The sequence below is a fragment of the Anser cygnoides genome, chromosome 7 (genome assembly GCF_040182565.1).
Source record: "Anser cygnoides isolate HZ-2024a breed goose chromosome 7, Taihu_goose_T2T_genome, whole genome shotgun sequence".
Lineage (NCBI taxonomy): Eukaryota > Metazoa > Chordata > Aves > Anseriformes > Anatidae > Anser > Anser cygnoides.
In genome coordinates this window covers 16,325,381-16,338,699 of record NC_089879.1, presented here as the reverse complement: position 1 = coordinate 16,338,699, position 13,319 = coordinate 16,325,381, and the positions used below count along the sequence as shown (strand labels likewise).

The 13,319-nt window shown below is 40.2% G+C and overlaps 1 protein-coding gene across 8 annotated transcripts in view; it reads left to right on the top strand.

Moving 5' to 3' along the window:
- Positions 1-12,979, top strand: part of ZNF518A (zinc finger protein 518A) — a 43,801-nt gene extending 30,822 nt beyond the window's left edge. The window contains exons 1-4 of one of the 8 annotated variants that reach the window (XM_067000571.1): positions 4,222-4,466; positions 4,980-5,128; positions 5,271-5,389; positions 7,254-12,979. In XM_067000571.1, the coding sequence (XP_066856672.1) occupies positions 7,374-12,008 (4,635 nt within the window). In that variant the 5' untranslated portion in view covers positions 4,222-4,466; positions 4,980-5,128; positions 5,271-5,389; positions 7,254-7,373 and the 3' untranslated portion in view covers positions 12,009-12,979. Of the gene's footprint in view, positions 1-3,534; positions 3,818-4,221; positions 4,467-4,979; positions 5,390-7,253 lie in introns of those variants that run through there. The other 7 variants (XM_048060691.2, XM_048060692.2, XM_013186907.3 and 4 more) reach the window with 7 other exon arrangements.
- The last annotated feature ends 340 nt before the right edge of the window (positions 12,980-13,319 follow it).

The window sequence follows — 13,319 nt, the reverse complement described above, 5'->3', positions numbered from 1 at the left end:
AGATATTTCCACGTTGTAGTTCAAAAATGGAATGCACTAGCAGTAACACTTTGTTATTGTTTCTAAGTCAAAAAGAAGCTCTTTCACATCTGTGACCAAATTCAGGCAAACAAGTAATCAAATGCTCATTAAAAAAATGGAGAGTTCCTGAGCTTCATTTTGTGATCTGTGTCTGGTGCTTGCTTCAGCATAGACTCCAAAATTGAATTCTCTTTTTATTTTTTTGTCCCGGAGTATTTCTGAGGAAATCCTTAAGTCGGTGTCAATTATTTGGTGTGGATTCATTTCTGATATAAGTAATTTCTGATAGTCCAGCAGAATAAGGAATAAATTGATCCAATCCCTCCAGCTATCCATAAGTAAGCTGGATACCGAATTGTGATACTCCCATTGTTTGTGGGACACCGATGTATTTGAGGAAAGGACTGGGTTTTGAGTTAAAAAAATCACATACACAGAGCTATTAGCAACAATAACAAAAATCCCATTATGAAGGCCGCTTAAATGGTCGTGTTAACAGCACATGAGGTTCACTAGCTTTTTCACAGATATTGGCATCTGATTATGACAGGTAGTACTTCTTTCCTAGCAAGAAAAGGGTTGACTCTGGCATGTTTCCAAATGGGTTTCGAAGACTTCATAGCCTTAGCTTGGGAGATCATTTTCATAATGGTTTAGCCGTTGATTTTGAAATCTTTCTTAATTTTTGGCTACAGCGGTTTTCTATTCTGTTTGCACTCAATTGCCCTACCCATTTATACCAGACTAATGCTAATGACACATGTAATGGGAAGTCCTGTAGCTGGTTGCTATTCCAGATGCAGAATAATTGTAATGTAATGAATGTACAGTGGGACAGTACAAATACCGTTAAAGTTTCCAAAATACTACACAGCTTACGTATGTTTTTGGGGACAACAGCCAATGATCTGAAGAAAAAAACTGGCTGCAGATGCCAGAGCAAATTATTTATTTATTTATTTATTTTTCTGGAAAGTAAAAGCAACGATGGAATATTATTTCATGTTTCACAGAGCACAGACTGTCTTGCAATTGAAAAACTTTTTCACAGGATCTCACATAGTAAAGTGGACCAAATTAAACTTATCTTCTGAAAAAAGAATAAAGGAGTGAAATTGTCTTATGTGGTTTCAGTCCTTGGTTTTTAAGAACTTGGGAATTTGCCAGTGATGTGTATGTATCGTGCCCGTCCAGATGCATTATGTGTGATCTGTCGTCAGAAAAAAGAATACAAAGACCTTCTGGTTCTCATGAAGCACTCATTGGTTGATCCTTGAAATAGGACAATAGGACAGTGCTTGGTACTACTTGAAAGAAATCATATTGTAAGGATAACACTTAAGTACTTAAAAATACCAAAGTTTGCATTCATGCGCTTTGCCATAATTCATGCCTGATGCCACATGGAGTGTGACTGCCAGCATCAGGATACTTACAGAATGTTTGAGCTCTCCACTTCTGGGCATTGGCTTCTGAAGCAGTTGGGAAGACTGCAGTTACAATTTTGGTCTCACTTGGATTTCCTTGATGGCTTTTGGTTTAGTTTCTACTCTGAGAGTGGTAGGACGGCAGCTGTTGCATTCATTGGCCATGTCCTTAGTGGTGAGTGCGTGGGTTCAGAAAGATCTTTGAGGAAGGCGCTGATGTCATGGCTTGTAAGGTGTTCTCAGCACTCCTGCAAAATGGGAAGGCTGTAGATAAATACTTAGAAATTTTGGAGGAGGTTTTGTGGATACTAACTCATATGACTGAAGAGCTCTTGCATTAATTTTGGGAGAAGCTATTATATAATGTTGATCTTTTGGGTGTGTTTGGCTATTTTTGCTGTTTTCCATCAGATTGTCACCTTTATTCCAGATGTTACTATATAAATTTTAATCCCAATACAAATGTATTGGTCTAACCATGTGTTTTGATGTCATTTTTTTCTGACTCTTCCTGTGCTGCAAACAATCTCAAAGTATAAGACAAATTAGACTGTAGTTCTTCTTTCTCTTCATGGTGTCATCTTGCAGGTGCTTTTTTTTTTTTTTTCCTCACCTGTGCTTGACATCCATATGTGGTCTAAATTTGTATTACAAATTGATATACTACAGATAAAGTGTTTGTTTCTGTGCTTGAATATATATATATATATAAATGAAAGGTTGGGATGTATAACTGACAACACAATGTGTATTTTCACTGTCAGATTAGGAAAATTAACATTCTAACACAAATTTGAAGCTGTAGCTACTTGTCAGACTGATGATTTTCATGGTAACTCTCTCCTGTTATCTTTTCCCACTTTAGGGCTGTAACCAGAACTATACCCTCTCTCTCTCTCCTTTTCTTTTTTTCCCAGTTGTAGTTAGTTTTCAGATCCTCCAAAACAGTATGGGCACGTATTTGCAATTACCAATTCTGACTATTTAGAAAAACATAATTAATTAGAGGCCAGAAGAACAATTTGAAGACTTGCATGCAAATCATGAGTACATTTCTTTGCTTGCTTTTGGCACAGACTGTTTCATTTGGGTGTAGTAGAACTATCAATGATATAATTCTGTTCCTGAAGATATTATTTAGGGCCAAAAAAACCCGCCCCCAAATGGTTTCTATTCATTTTCTCTTAGTCAAGGACACAAGGGAAATAAATGATGTCAGGCTGAATTGAAGAATTAAAAATATGTTCATTTTAATGGATCCTTAGTATACGTGCACACACATAGACAGAAACGTTTCTCCTTGTTCTTATATTTAATCCTGAGCAAAAAAAATGTGTATTTCTTAAACTTTATTATGATTAGTAAGATGTGACAAGATTTCTGGAGAATTTCTCATATTTAAGCTTCTTTTGGGAACCTAAACCTTTCTGTTCTTTGCTTTTGATTTTTGAATGCTCTCTTGTAAGCCTAGAAAGGCCTTCCCTTTCAATGTCCTCTTGGCACGCAATTCATCTTAACAGTTTATTTCTGCCACAGCCCTTGGCCCCTTTTTGGCTGCGGTACGTCTGAATTTCCTCTTTCACATGTACCCTCGCCGCCTTGGTGATCCACGCACCTTTCCGCGTGCTTTAAGACTTAGCACAGGTGGTTGGCGCGCCCTACTACTAAGTGTCCCTCATCTCTCTTCTCAGAGTAGGTGACGTTGTGTCGCTAACCAAGCGAATGTTCCTGTTGTTGAGATTTTCAGCTCTGATTTTTTTTGTTGTCTTGTTATTTTGAGCGTATGAAAGCATACCAAGGTACGCATCAACTTCTGACTGCCCTCACTGCTGTTTTCCACAGCCACCCATTTAGGTATGGTGTCTGCGTGCTTCAGCAACTCTTTGTCCACGCCGGACCCGGGCAGGGGCCTTTCTTTTAACGTGTTATGATGGGAATAGGCTCTCTATGATTCTCTGCCAGCACAGGGCCATGGCATTGCACACGCACTTGACCCAAAAGCATTAACGAGGGCGGGGCCCAGCCCCGTGCTCCAGCGACGCTCACGGCTCGGTGCTGTCGCCCGACGCCGTAGGGGGCTTGGGGCCAGCCCCAAGCCGCCGGCTGACGAAGAGGAGAAGGAAGAAGGGAAGAGGGCAGCAGCGCCTCCGGCCCCGGCCGCCGCTCCCGACCCTCCCGGGGGCGGCGCTATCGTCCCCCCCACCCGCTCCCCACTCCTGGGCCTCGTCGGCTGCCGTCCGCTGGCCCCAGGTGAACGCGTATCCCTCCGCCGCGGCCGCCCCCACCGCCGTAGTCGCGGCCGCGCAGTCCCCGGATGGAAACTGTTATGGCCGCCGACAGCGCCGCGCCGGGCCGCGGGGACGGGCGAGGTAACCCCGCCGGGGGGGGGGGGGGGGGGGGGGGGGGGGACCGGGGCTGTGCGTGCGGAGAGCGGGCAGCGCCTCGTGGCCCATCGCGGCGGCGAGGAGCGGGCGGGCGGTACGAGCCCGGCGGGGCAGGAAGGTGGGGGGGGGGGGGGGGCAAGGTGTTAAATAGTCCCTCGCCCCCCCCCCCCAATGGCTGCGGGGGAGGTCCGGGAGCTGTGGGGGGCGGTGGCGGGCAGCGCCTCAGAGCCGCAGCGCATGGTGGCGCCCCCCGGGCCTGGCGCCGTATCCCTCCGCCGCGCCGCGGGCAGCGCTGCGCCCCCTGGGGCCGTGCGGGCGGCACCGGCTGCCGAGGGGCTGCGGGGGCCGGGGGGCGCCGCCGCACCCCCCCCCCCCCCCCCGCCCCCTCCGGCCGCGGCCGCCCGCGGGGAGGCTCCTCAGCGGGGAGCGGCCGCTCGGGGCTTCCTCAGGGTCTCCTGGCAGCCCCGTGTGGAGAAGGAGCGGCGCTTCTGCCCCGTGCTGCTGGGGAGAGCAGGCTGAGGGAAACTGGGGAGCGTGGCAGGGCTGGCGGGGCGCTCAGAAGCGCTGCCTGCCCGCCCCGAGCTGCGTGCCGAGCCGCTGGGCTTGTTCGGAACGGTAAAACTTTATCGCAAAGGTACCTGGCTGCGGGGTGGCTCGCGCTTAGCTGTCACTTCTCTCTAGATCCAAGTCTGTAGCTATAAACCTCTTGTTTTCTCCATCTGTTCTGTTTAAAAACAAAACAGTGACATTTGGGAGCATTTTTTGGGGGGGGGGGGAAGAAAATCGAGGCATAGAGCTTTATGTGGTTACTTAGGCTTGTGCTTAGGGTTTTTTTTTCCATATGAGTTATCTATGGCTCACACTGATGCATTTTCAGGTTTTGTATTTATTATTTTGCTTTATAATCTACTTCATATATTGTGAAAGTAGTATTCTTCTCCTCTGGCTTTTGCAAAACTTTCTAGAGAATTCTAATTGGGCTTTTTTTTTTTTTTTGCGGTGGGGGTTGTTATAGGATTTATAATTTTGCAGCGTTTTTGCTTAAGAAAAAGTTAAGTTTCTTCTGAGTTCAAGTTTGAAGAGCTGAGGTGCCGTCTGCTGCTTTATGTCATCTTTTTAAGTCACTGTACATTTTTCCTTGCCGCAGTTAGGAACACCGGAGGAGTATTAATAAAGTAATAACGTGAAGGTCAGAATATACCTAGTGAGGAGGAGGTTGCTGGCTGCTTTTAATCTGACTCGTGAATTTGGAGTTTAGATTGTAGCTGATGGTGTTACGTCCCAGGAGAGCACATAGTACGTATTTACAGCTTTTCAGTTCTTCAGTGCATTAAAAGTCCACCGTATGTGAGATTGTGAAGGTTTTGTGGTTTTCAGCTTATTTGTTTAGTCATGATTGTATTTACACCTTTTAAAATATCTTTCTTTTTGTTTCTAGACCTTTTTTCAGTATTTCTCCCGACCGTGGCCTTTTCTGAGTTTTATGTATTTACCTCTTCTATGTGTGTGGAAAAATATGTAAAAGGCTGTTGAAGAATTCAAGTCTTTTCTTAATGAGTAAGTCTGGCGTCTTCTTTCATAAAGTAAATTTAAAGATCCTTGAGACTTTATTTTTACTAGTTAAATAAAATTATTGACTAGAAACATTTGTTGAGTTGCAGGTGCTTGTCAGTAGTTGCATGCTACCCAGTAATAACAGAGCTAAACTGTAATTTGTGTGGTTTAAGGAGATCTCAAATCAGGCTTAGATATTTTCACCTGAGATTCTTTGGTGATCATAAATGTTCTATCTAGTAGGGGAAACGTTGCCCAGTTGAGGACTATAGTGGCCCTGTGTTAGAAGCCTGTGGTTTGTTCCCTGAAGCATGCTGCATTCACTTGAAATTTTTATAGCATTAATTGTATAAATATTTCAGGTTTCAGTATTTGAAGGTATAGCATTCCAGTGTGAATGACAGATAGCTACTGTCAAGATGACACATTGCATGATGCAACCTGTAATCTTCATGTGTTGCACCTCTGTATTAAAAAAAAAATATTCAGCCAAGAAGTTCAAGTCATGTTTTGGTCATTTTATCTGGGAGTTAAAGTTGCTCCTGTTCAAATAAAGAACTTACTGCTGACAAGAGAAAGCATTGTAGTGCAGTACGCTTTTGGTGAAAATGGAGCGTAATGCAGATGAGTTGTTCTTTTCTTGACATTCAAAACAGAGCAATATCCCATGTTTTAATCTCCTGTGTGTAAAACAGGACAAGTGTCATTTATTTTATATAATATATATTATTTATCTCCTGTACCTAAAGTGCTTAATTTGGAAATAATCCCAAAGGGTGTGTGTGTCTTTTTTTTTTTTTTGAATGTGAAATGTATAGTTGAAATCTTGTGTGTCTCACAACTGAAAAGCACAATTAGTTAAATTTTAATCAATGTTGAAGTCTGCATAAAATGTAGAAATGTATTTTGCCTATCATTTTCAAGAATCCTGTAGAAATGCTAATAGTGTTTTTGAAGGTATGCAATAAAACATACGCTAAAAAAACAAACGTGTTCTGCTTTTCTTACTACGATACATAAGCATGGCCTGGATTATTTTTTAGTCTCTGCTTTCTTTCTGTTGGGTATTGATGTGTTTAATGCTAAATAATTCCTTCTCACAGGTCTATGGGAAAATATTTGGGAGACTTCAGTGGTGATGCTTATAATGGCCTGGAGCTCTAGAAGCAGCTCTTGGACTTCATCACAGTGAGGGAGAGGATGTGATCATTCTTTCAGTTTGAATGTGAATAAATAGGATGATCTAATGAGTTCCAAGTCTGTGTTGCTTCGGGGTGGGCAGGGGAATAGCGAAGAGAAAGCTGCTGATCAGATTTCAGCCAATGCTTTACTTACTTTTGCTATTAAAGTGTAGCTCTTAATTTTCTATTACAGAAAGAGTTTTTAGTAAGAAAATGCTAGGGAAGAGACAGTTCTTGTTCCTTTCCAGTTTCACTTTTCAAAGTCAAATGATTTTCGGTGCTAATTCCATTTCTGCTGATTTTATGCTGACAAGTAGGAGTGTTGTTGGAGCGTAAACTTGAGCTGTTACAAATTGTCAGTGTAGTCTGTTGCAGAAACACTGACACGAAGTCTATAGAGAGAGAATGGTGCTGACCATACCTGTTTGAGCCTCTTAATCCATGTGGAAATACTGTTACCAGTCGTACTCCATGTTCCATAAAGATTAATTTATACCCAGGAACACATGGTGAGAAATGAAAGTTAACTGTTATCCGTTGACTACTTCAGACCTTGTGCGATACCAGAGGTAGCCGTTCATTGTATATGATTGTGGTGATTATTTTCTTGTGTGTGTTGGTAAAGGTCATATCTCTATTAGTGCGTTAGTTTTAAAAGTAATATTGTATTTGTTTTCTAATTTCAGGAGAATAAAATGGGGAAGTTGTAGAACACTGAGGATAACTCAGCACAGTAGTCTTCTTTGCTGCAGGAACTAAGCCTAATCACAAGAATCCACTTAAAGAAAAGGAATACCTGTGAAATCATGCCATCTGAAAAGGGCCATTTTTTTCATGATAAAAAGCAAATTAATTTGTTAAAACACAATGCTGCAGATAATCTTTATATGGATACTACTTTGGAAAAAGCACTGGGGAACGATCCTTTAAGTATGATGACTCGACCGGCAATTTTAGATGTCAGTCTCTCCTATGAACTAAAGAATGTGAAGATTGATTTACCCAAAGTGAACATTCCAAATGAAGTGTTAATGAAACATGAAGTTGATAGATTTAGAAAACTATTTCAGTGTAAACAGCAAACTGCAAGGAAGTCCGTAAATCTGGAGAAAGTGAATGGAAGTAGTCCCATTTGTTCAGAGGGAAGCCATGTACAGAATATACCAGAAGTGCAATTTGAAGAAGGGCTGAAAACTACAGCAAAGATACTGAATTTCACTTGTACCAAGTGTGAGGATAACGTTAGATACAGCCCAAATGACCTACAGAAACATTTCCAGCTGTTACACTATGGCGAGTTGCCTTTGTATCCTTGTGAAATGTGTAACTTCTCAGCTAATGACTTTCAGTCATTTAAACAGCATAGACGCACCCATCGCAGCACTTTAGTGAAATGTGAGCTCTGTAATGATGAGCATATGTACACTTTGTTCGATTTGACAAAACACTTCACATCAAAGCATTGTGTAAATGGTCACTTTCAATGTGAAAAATGTGTGTTTTCTACCCAGGATGTGGGCACATTTGTTCAGCACATTCACAGACATAATGAGCTTCCATATAAATGTGGAAAATGCCATCACATAAGCTTTACAAAAGAGGAGTTCCAGAAACATGTTGTTGTCCATACCAGCGTGTTTCCTTTTGGTTGTCAGCATTGCAGTTACAGAACACAGCGGAAAGATTATCTTTTTAAACACATTATATCTTTGCATAGAGACCACCTATATACAAAAGAACAACTGGAAAAGGATAAATGTGAAAAAAGAATAGTGAAGACTCCAGCAGGACTAAAGCTTGTGTTAAGAAGGTGTAAAACGGGAGCATCGAAAAAACCTCTCTGGAGACGGAAAAAAATAATCAGTGGAAGTGACAAAACTGAAGAAAAAAATTCACAAGTGCTAAGAAGTGTGAACAAAAAACCAAAATTGGATGAGTTGAACCAGTGTATGAGAGACGTGGAAGCAAATGAAGAAAAAGATCGAATTATGTATACTGAAAAGCATAATTTCACAGGTGGAATGCTCTCTGCTACTGCTGCACAATACAATAAAGCAGATGATGGAACAAGCTTCAGCCTGGGATTATTGAAAAATGCCATTCCAGGGCCTACAGTATTGATGGTGAAAAACAATAAAATATCTGTTCCAGCAAATTACAGTGCTAAATTTATGGGATTTAAAATGGTAGATGGAAAGCAACATATTGTTATAAAATTATTACCTACAAATAAGCAAAACTTGCATGTGTTGGGTCAGAAAGCTCATTCTCTTAAAGATGGCTCTACAACTCCTTTGATACAGACTGATGATCCTTGTAGTTTGTCTTTAGGTGCTATACCAAATGTTACCGATCAGTCAACCTTAAAGAACAATTCCATTCACCCATTACCCTCTCCTTTGTTTTCTTCTGTTCCTCCTTCAGGAAAACCAAAAGTGGAAAAACAAAACTCCTTATTGTATGGTAGGAGTCTTTCTCAAACTGTAGCACCTTCTAATGTAGCTGTAGGAAAAAATTCGTATCACTTGCCAATGAAGTTGGGCTCAACTGTGTCTCCATGTGATGAGGTGACAAAAATTGAACCTCGAAGTAACATCTCATGGGGAAACTGTAGTCCTCCAAGTCCTCCTCAGGTATTACCACCCACTATTACAAATGCGCTTCACTATGACCATATGAAAATGTCCTTCTTTTCTGAATTGAAAATGCAACATGGTGGCCTGAACAACGGTATTGGAAATAGTGATCTCTATTATTCACCTTCAGTTGATTCTTGTAATGAAGGGTTGCTGTCTTTTCATAATTATTCTAAAACGAATACTTCGGATAATCAGTGTAGCTTTTGGATGTCAACGGATGACAAATCTAAAGAATTTATATCCAGCCAAACAATTTCTTTTCAAAACAGAATTGAGTCTGCATCTTCATACTCATATCCAGAGTCAATCAAAGGCTTAAAACAAGAGAAAATTGTATCAGACGAATCAAATATTAAAACTTATGGGTACATGAACACTAAGAATAACTCTGTGTTTTCTAAAGGCCAATCTAAATGTGTTATTGACAGAGAGTGTTTTGTGGAAGACCAGCGTAATGGCCAGCAGTATTTGGATGCTGACATACATCAAGACTTTGAGAACGTAGCTGAGAAATTCCAAGAAAATGGATCTGATTCTGTTAACTCGGTCTTAATGCCTAAAATCACATCTGTTTTCTCATTGCAGAGTGAACAGGCAGCTCATTATTTATCTCCTGAAATAAACCAGTTATTGCAAGATGTGTTAAAAGTGAAAGCAACTACTCAGCAAGAATCCCACAGCAAGTCAAATAACTGCATAAAACTTCATTCTGACAAGCTGCTTTCTAGTCATGAGACAGGGAATAGAGCCTTTGCACATTTAAAAAGCTCAGCAACCGCATGTGGTTTTCAGAGGCCTCCTACTAATGCTGGTTTTCATTTATGTAAGAGAGAGTTGAACACAAGCTGTAGCACAAATGAAGGTACGCATTGTAGGAAAGAAAGAAAGATACCCAGAACATCATTTGATTCACAGGGAGTGGATATATTATCCAGATCTCCAGGTGCTGGTGCGTCGCTTAAAACTCATACAGATGCAATCATAACACAGCAACTAGTAAAAGAAGTACAGTCACCAACCCCAAATCCTAGCAGCTTTTCTCCAGTTCTTCAGGAGCAGAAGAAAACTGTTTTAGTTCAGTCATCTCCAGGATTTTTTGTTCCTTTGCACCTTGCTAACCAGCCTGGACTGCAGGTTGTTTCAGGAAAATCTCTTCCGTCAACCAGTTCATCTGATAGTCATGTGACTAAAGGTGTACCTGCTTCTTTTGTTTTAAATAAAGGACCTGGAATGATACTGACTTTTAGTGGGGCAATTGGAACAGTTGCAAATGTCCCTAGTGATAGTTCTCAGGTTTTAGGCAGTGTTGCATCCAGAGAATATGGTAAAATAACCATACCAGCTTCAAAAGCGGAGCAGAAAAATGACAGCTTCAGAAGCGTAAGAAGTTCCTGTAGTAGGAGAGCACATCATCCAGCAAATGACTCACTGAGTAGCACATCATTCAAAGGACCTTTTGTAATTACAAACTCATCGGAGTCATCTATGAAAGGAATTTCTTCTGTGAAAGTGTTACCAGAGCATCAGGATGCTGTCTTTGGTTCTGTGGAGTCAGTAAAACAACAGGAAATGAAACAGAAACAGCGTGTTTATGCACTTTTGCCGGATGGACAGCAGGCAGTTTTTCTGCAGTGTATGACACCAAACAAACCTGAAGTACGTAAACATAGTGTTTTTCAGGAGAGTGCTCATTGTCAAAATTGTCAACCAAAGAAAACTGGAGCCATGCAACAAAAGCTTTTGCTGAAAATTAAGACTTCCTCTTCAGATACGCTGACTGATACCAATCAGTCAGTGAACAACTCAGTGCCCTCACTACAGCTGGATAACTTGCAGTCCCTTACTCCTGCACTAGCACAGAAACAGACTAATCTTCCTTCTACTGATGCCTTAATCTTACCAGGTAGGTTAATGCCAGCAAATGCCTCTTTGGCAAACTCTAATCCAGCATGTTGTATTCCTTCTGTAGAACCTGTATATTCTACCAAACCTGCAGGGACGTGGTTGCGAAAAGGTTCTGTTGAGAGTACGCAAGTAATAACTGCTAACAACAGGAATAACTGTGGTAGTCAGAAGTCCACATGGAGGACCCGAAACAGAATGGCAAAAGTAAAATCTCGCTTAAAAGAAACTGGGCCTGAAAGTTCAGAAACTGTGGTTTTACGAAGAAACAATTTCAAACGGAAATGCAAGGATAATTGCCGAGAACCTCCAAGAAAGAAAGCAATGTTGCACAGAAAGTGTAAGGAAAAGAATCAAGCTGAAGTTGTTAGTGAATCAGGTGGCCCTTACAAACCAAGGGCATCAAAAGAAACTGTGAGGACTTTGAAACTACTTCCTTTTAATTCTAAACAGCTTGTAAAATGCCCTCGGAGAAATCAACCAGTTGTTGTGCTTAACCATCCTGATGCAGATGTTCCAGAAGTTGTAAATGTAATGAAAACCATTGCTAAATTTAAGGGACATGTTCTTAAGGTTTCATTGTCAAAAAGAACTATTGAAGCGCTTCTGGAGCCAGCCTTCTGCAATAATTTGGATGTAACTACTGATGATCTTTCTCAAAAGAGGCACAAGACAGTAAAACCTATTAGCCCTGTAAAAGAAAGATTTGTATTAAAATTGACACTGAAAAAGACTAGCAAAAACAATTATCAGATTGTGAAAACTACCTCTGATAATACCTTGAAAGCTAAGTTTAGCTGCTGGTTTTGTGGTAGAATATTTGACAATCAGGATAATTGGGTAGGACACGGACAGAGGCATCTGATGGAGGCTACTCGAGATTGGAATTTGTTAATGTAATGTAATGATGACCAGTGAAGAAAATAAAACTTAACTATCATGCATCACAGCTTTTTAGAATCAAATTAAATTATGATACACAAGTTGTTTTGTATTTCAGTATTGTGACTGAAATTTAAAAATAATGCAAAGTGCTTGTATTTTAAAAAGAAATGTATTTTAAAAGGAAAAGCATTCTCTTCTTTTAAAAGGAAAAGGATTCTATGTTGCCATCAAGCTTTTAGATGCATCAAGGAACTTTGTGGTTTAGATAACTTGTAACTAACTGCAAATACAATTCCGTAAAAAATATATATTATTTTTTGTTACTACTATCCTGTCCTATATTTTTATTCTATAAAATGAGTCTTCAGGGCTTTTGTTCTGTACATATTTAAAAAATCTAAACATGTAAATATTTTTATATGTTTCAGTTATTTGGTATAATTCTTGCACAGAAATTGTTTTTTTTTTCCCCTCTCCCTTTTTTTTCAGTTCTGTGCATGCACTACTAAAACCAATTTTTTTTTGTCAACTACACAGCTGTTATCCTGGAATTTTTGTTGTTATTTTCACTTGTTAGCTTTTGATTTTGTTTTTCAGGGATTGAACACTATTTTTAGCAAGTGCCTAAAAGATGTGAAGCAGTTTACATTATGTCAACTGTGTAAGCAGAGGTCCAAACAGGGCCATTTTCCCAATAGTTTCATTTAAACAAAGCCATATGTGAATGCTTTAAGCTATATAGCTATGCACATGACACTTGTACTATTTCTGTGCAGTTTGTCTACCTTCTTAGTGAAGTATTTTTCATATAAATTAATAAAACATGTTACGATTGTGTTAATACGGTAAGCCTGAGAATTGAATCAGTTGAAAATATACAATATATATATATATTCATAATGTATATGGTGTTTCAAAATGGTGAACATTCCTAATCTGTATTGATTCTGTCCCTATTAAATTTGCTATAACTTGTCTTTTCAGAATATGACTGTGAGCATTTATAGAAAATACTTCTATTTTTGTTATATGCTATGTCTACCACAAACCCTGTAGGAAGGCCGGCAGTGCAAGGCACCGTAATGGCCTGTGCAATTATAATTTTATTCCAGGTGGATGTAATTTGTCCCCATAATGATTACATTTTCTCCTGCTGCTTATTCAGATAAACCTTTTATGGTACTGGGGATTTGGCAAAACCAAGGCTTCAGCTATTCTGTCCTCATTTTAATGGTCAGTAGGGTAATACTCCCAGGAACCTGCTTGTTTCCTCTTTATAGTTTTAGGGTTAAAGAAAGGAGAATATGAGTCACATTTTTTTTAAAG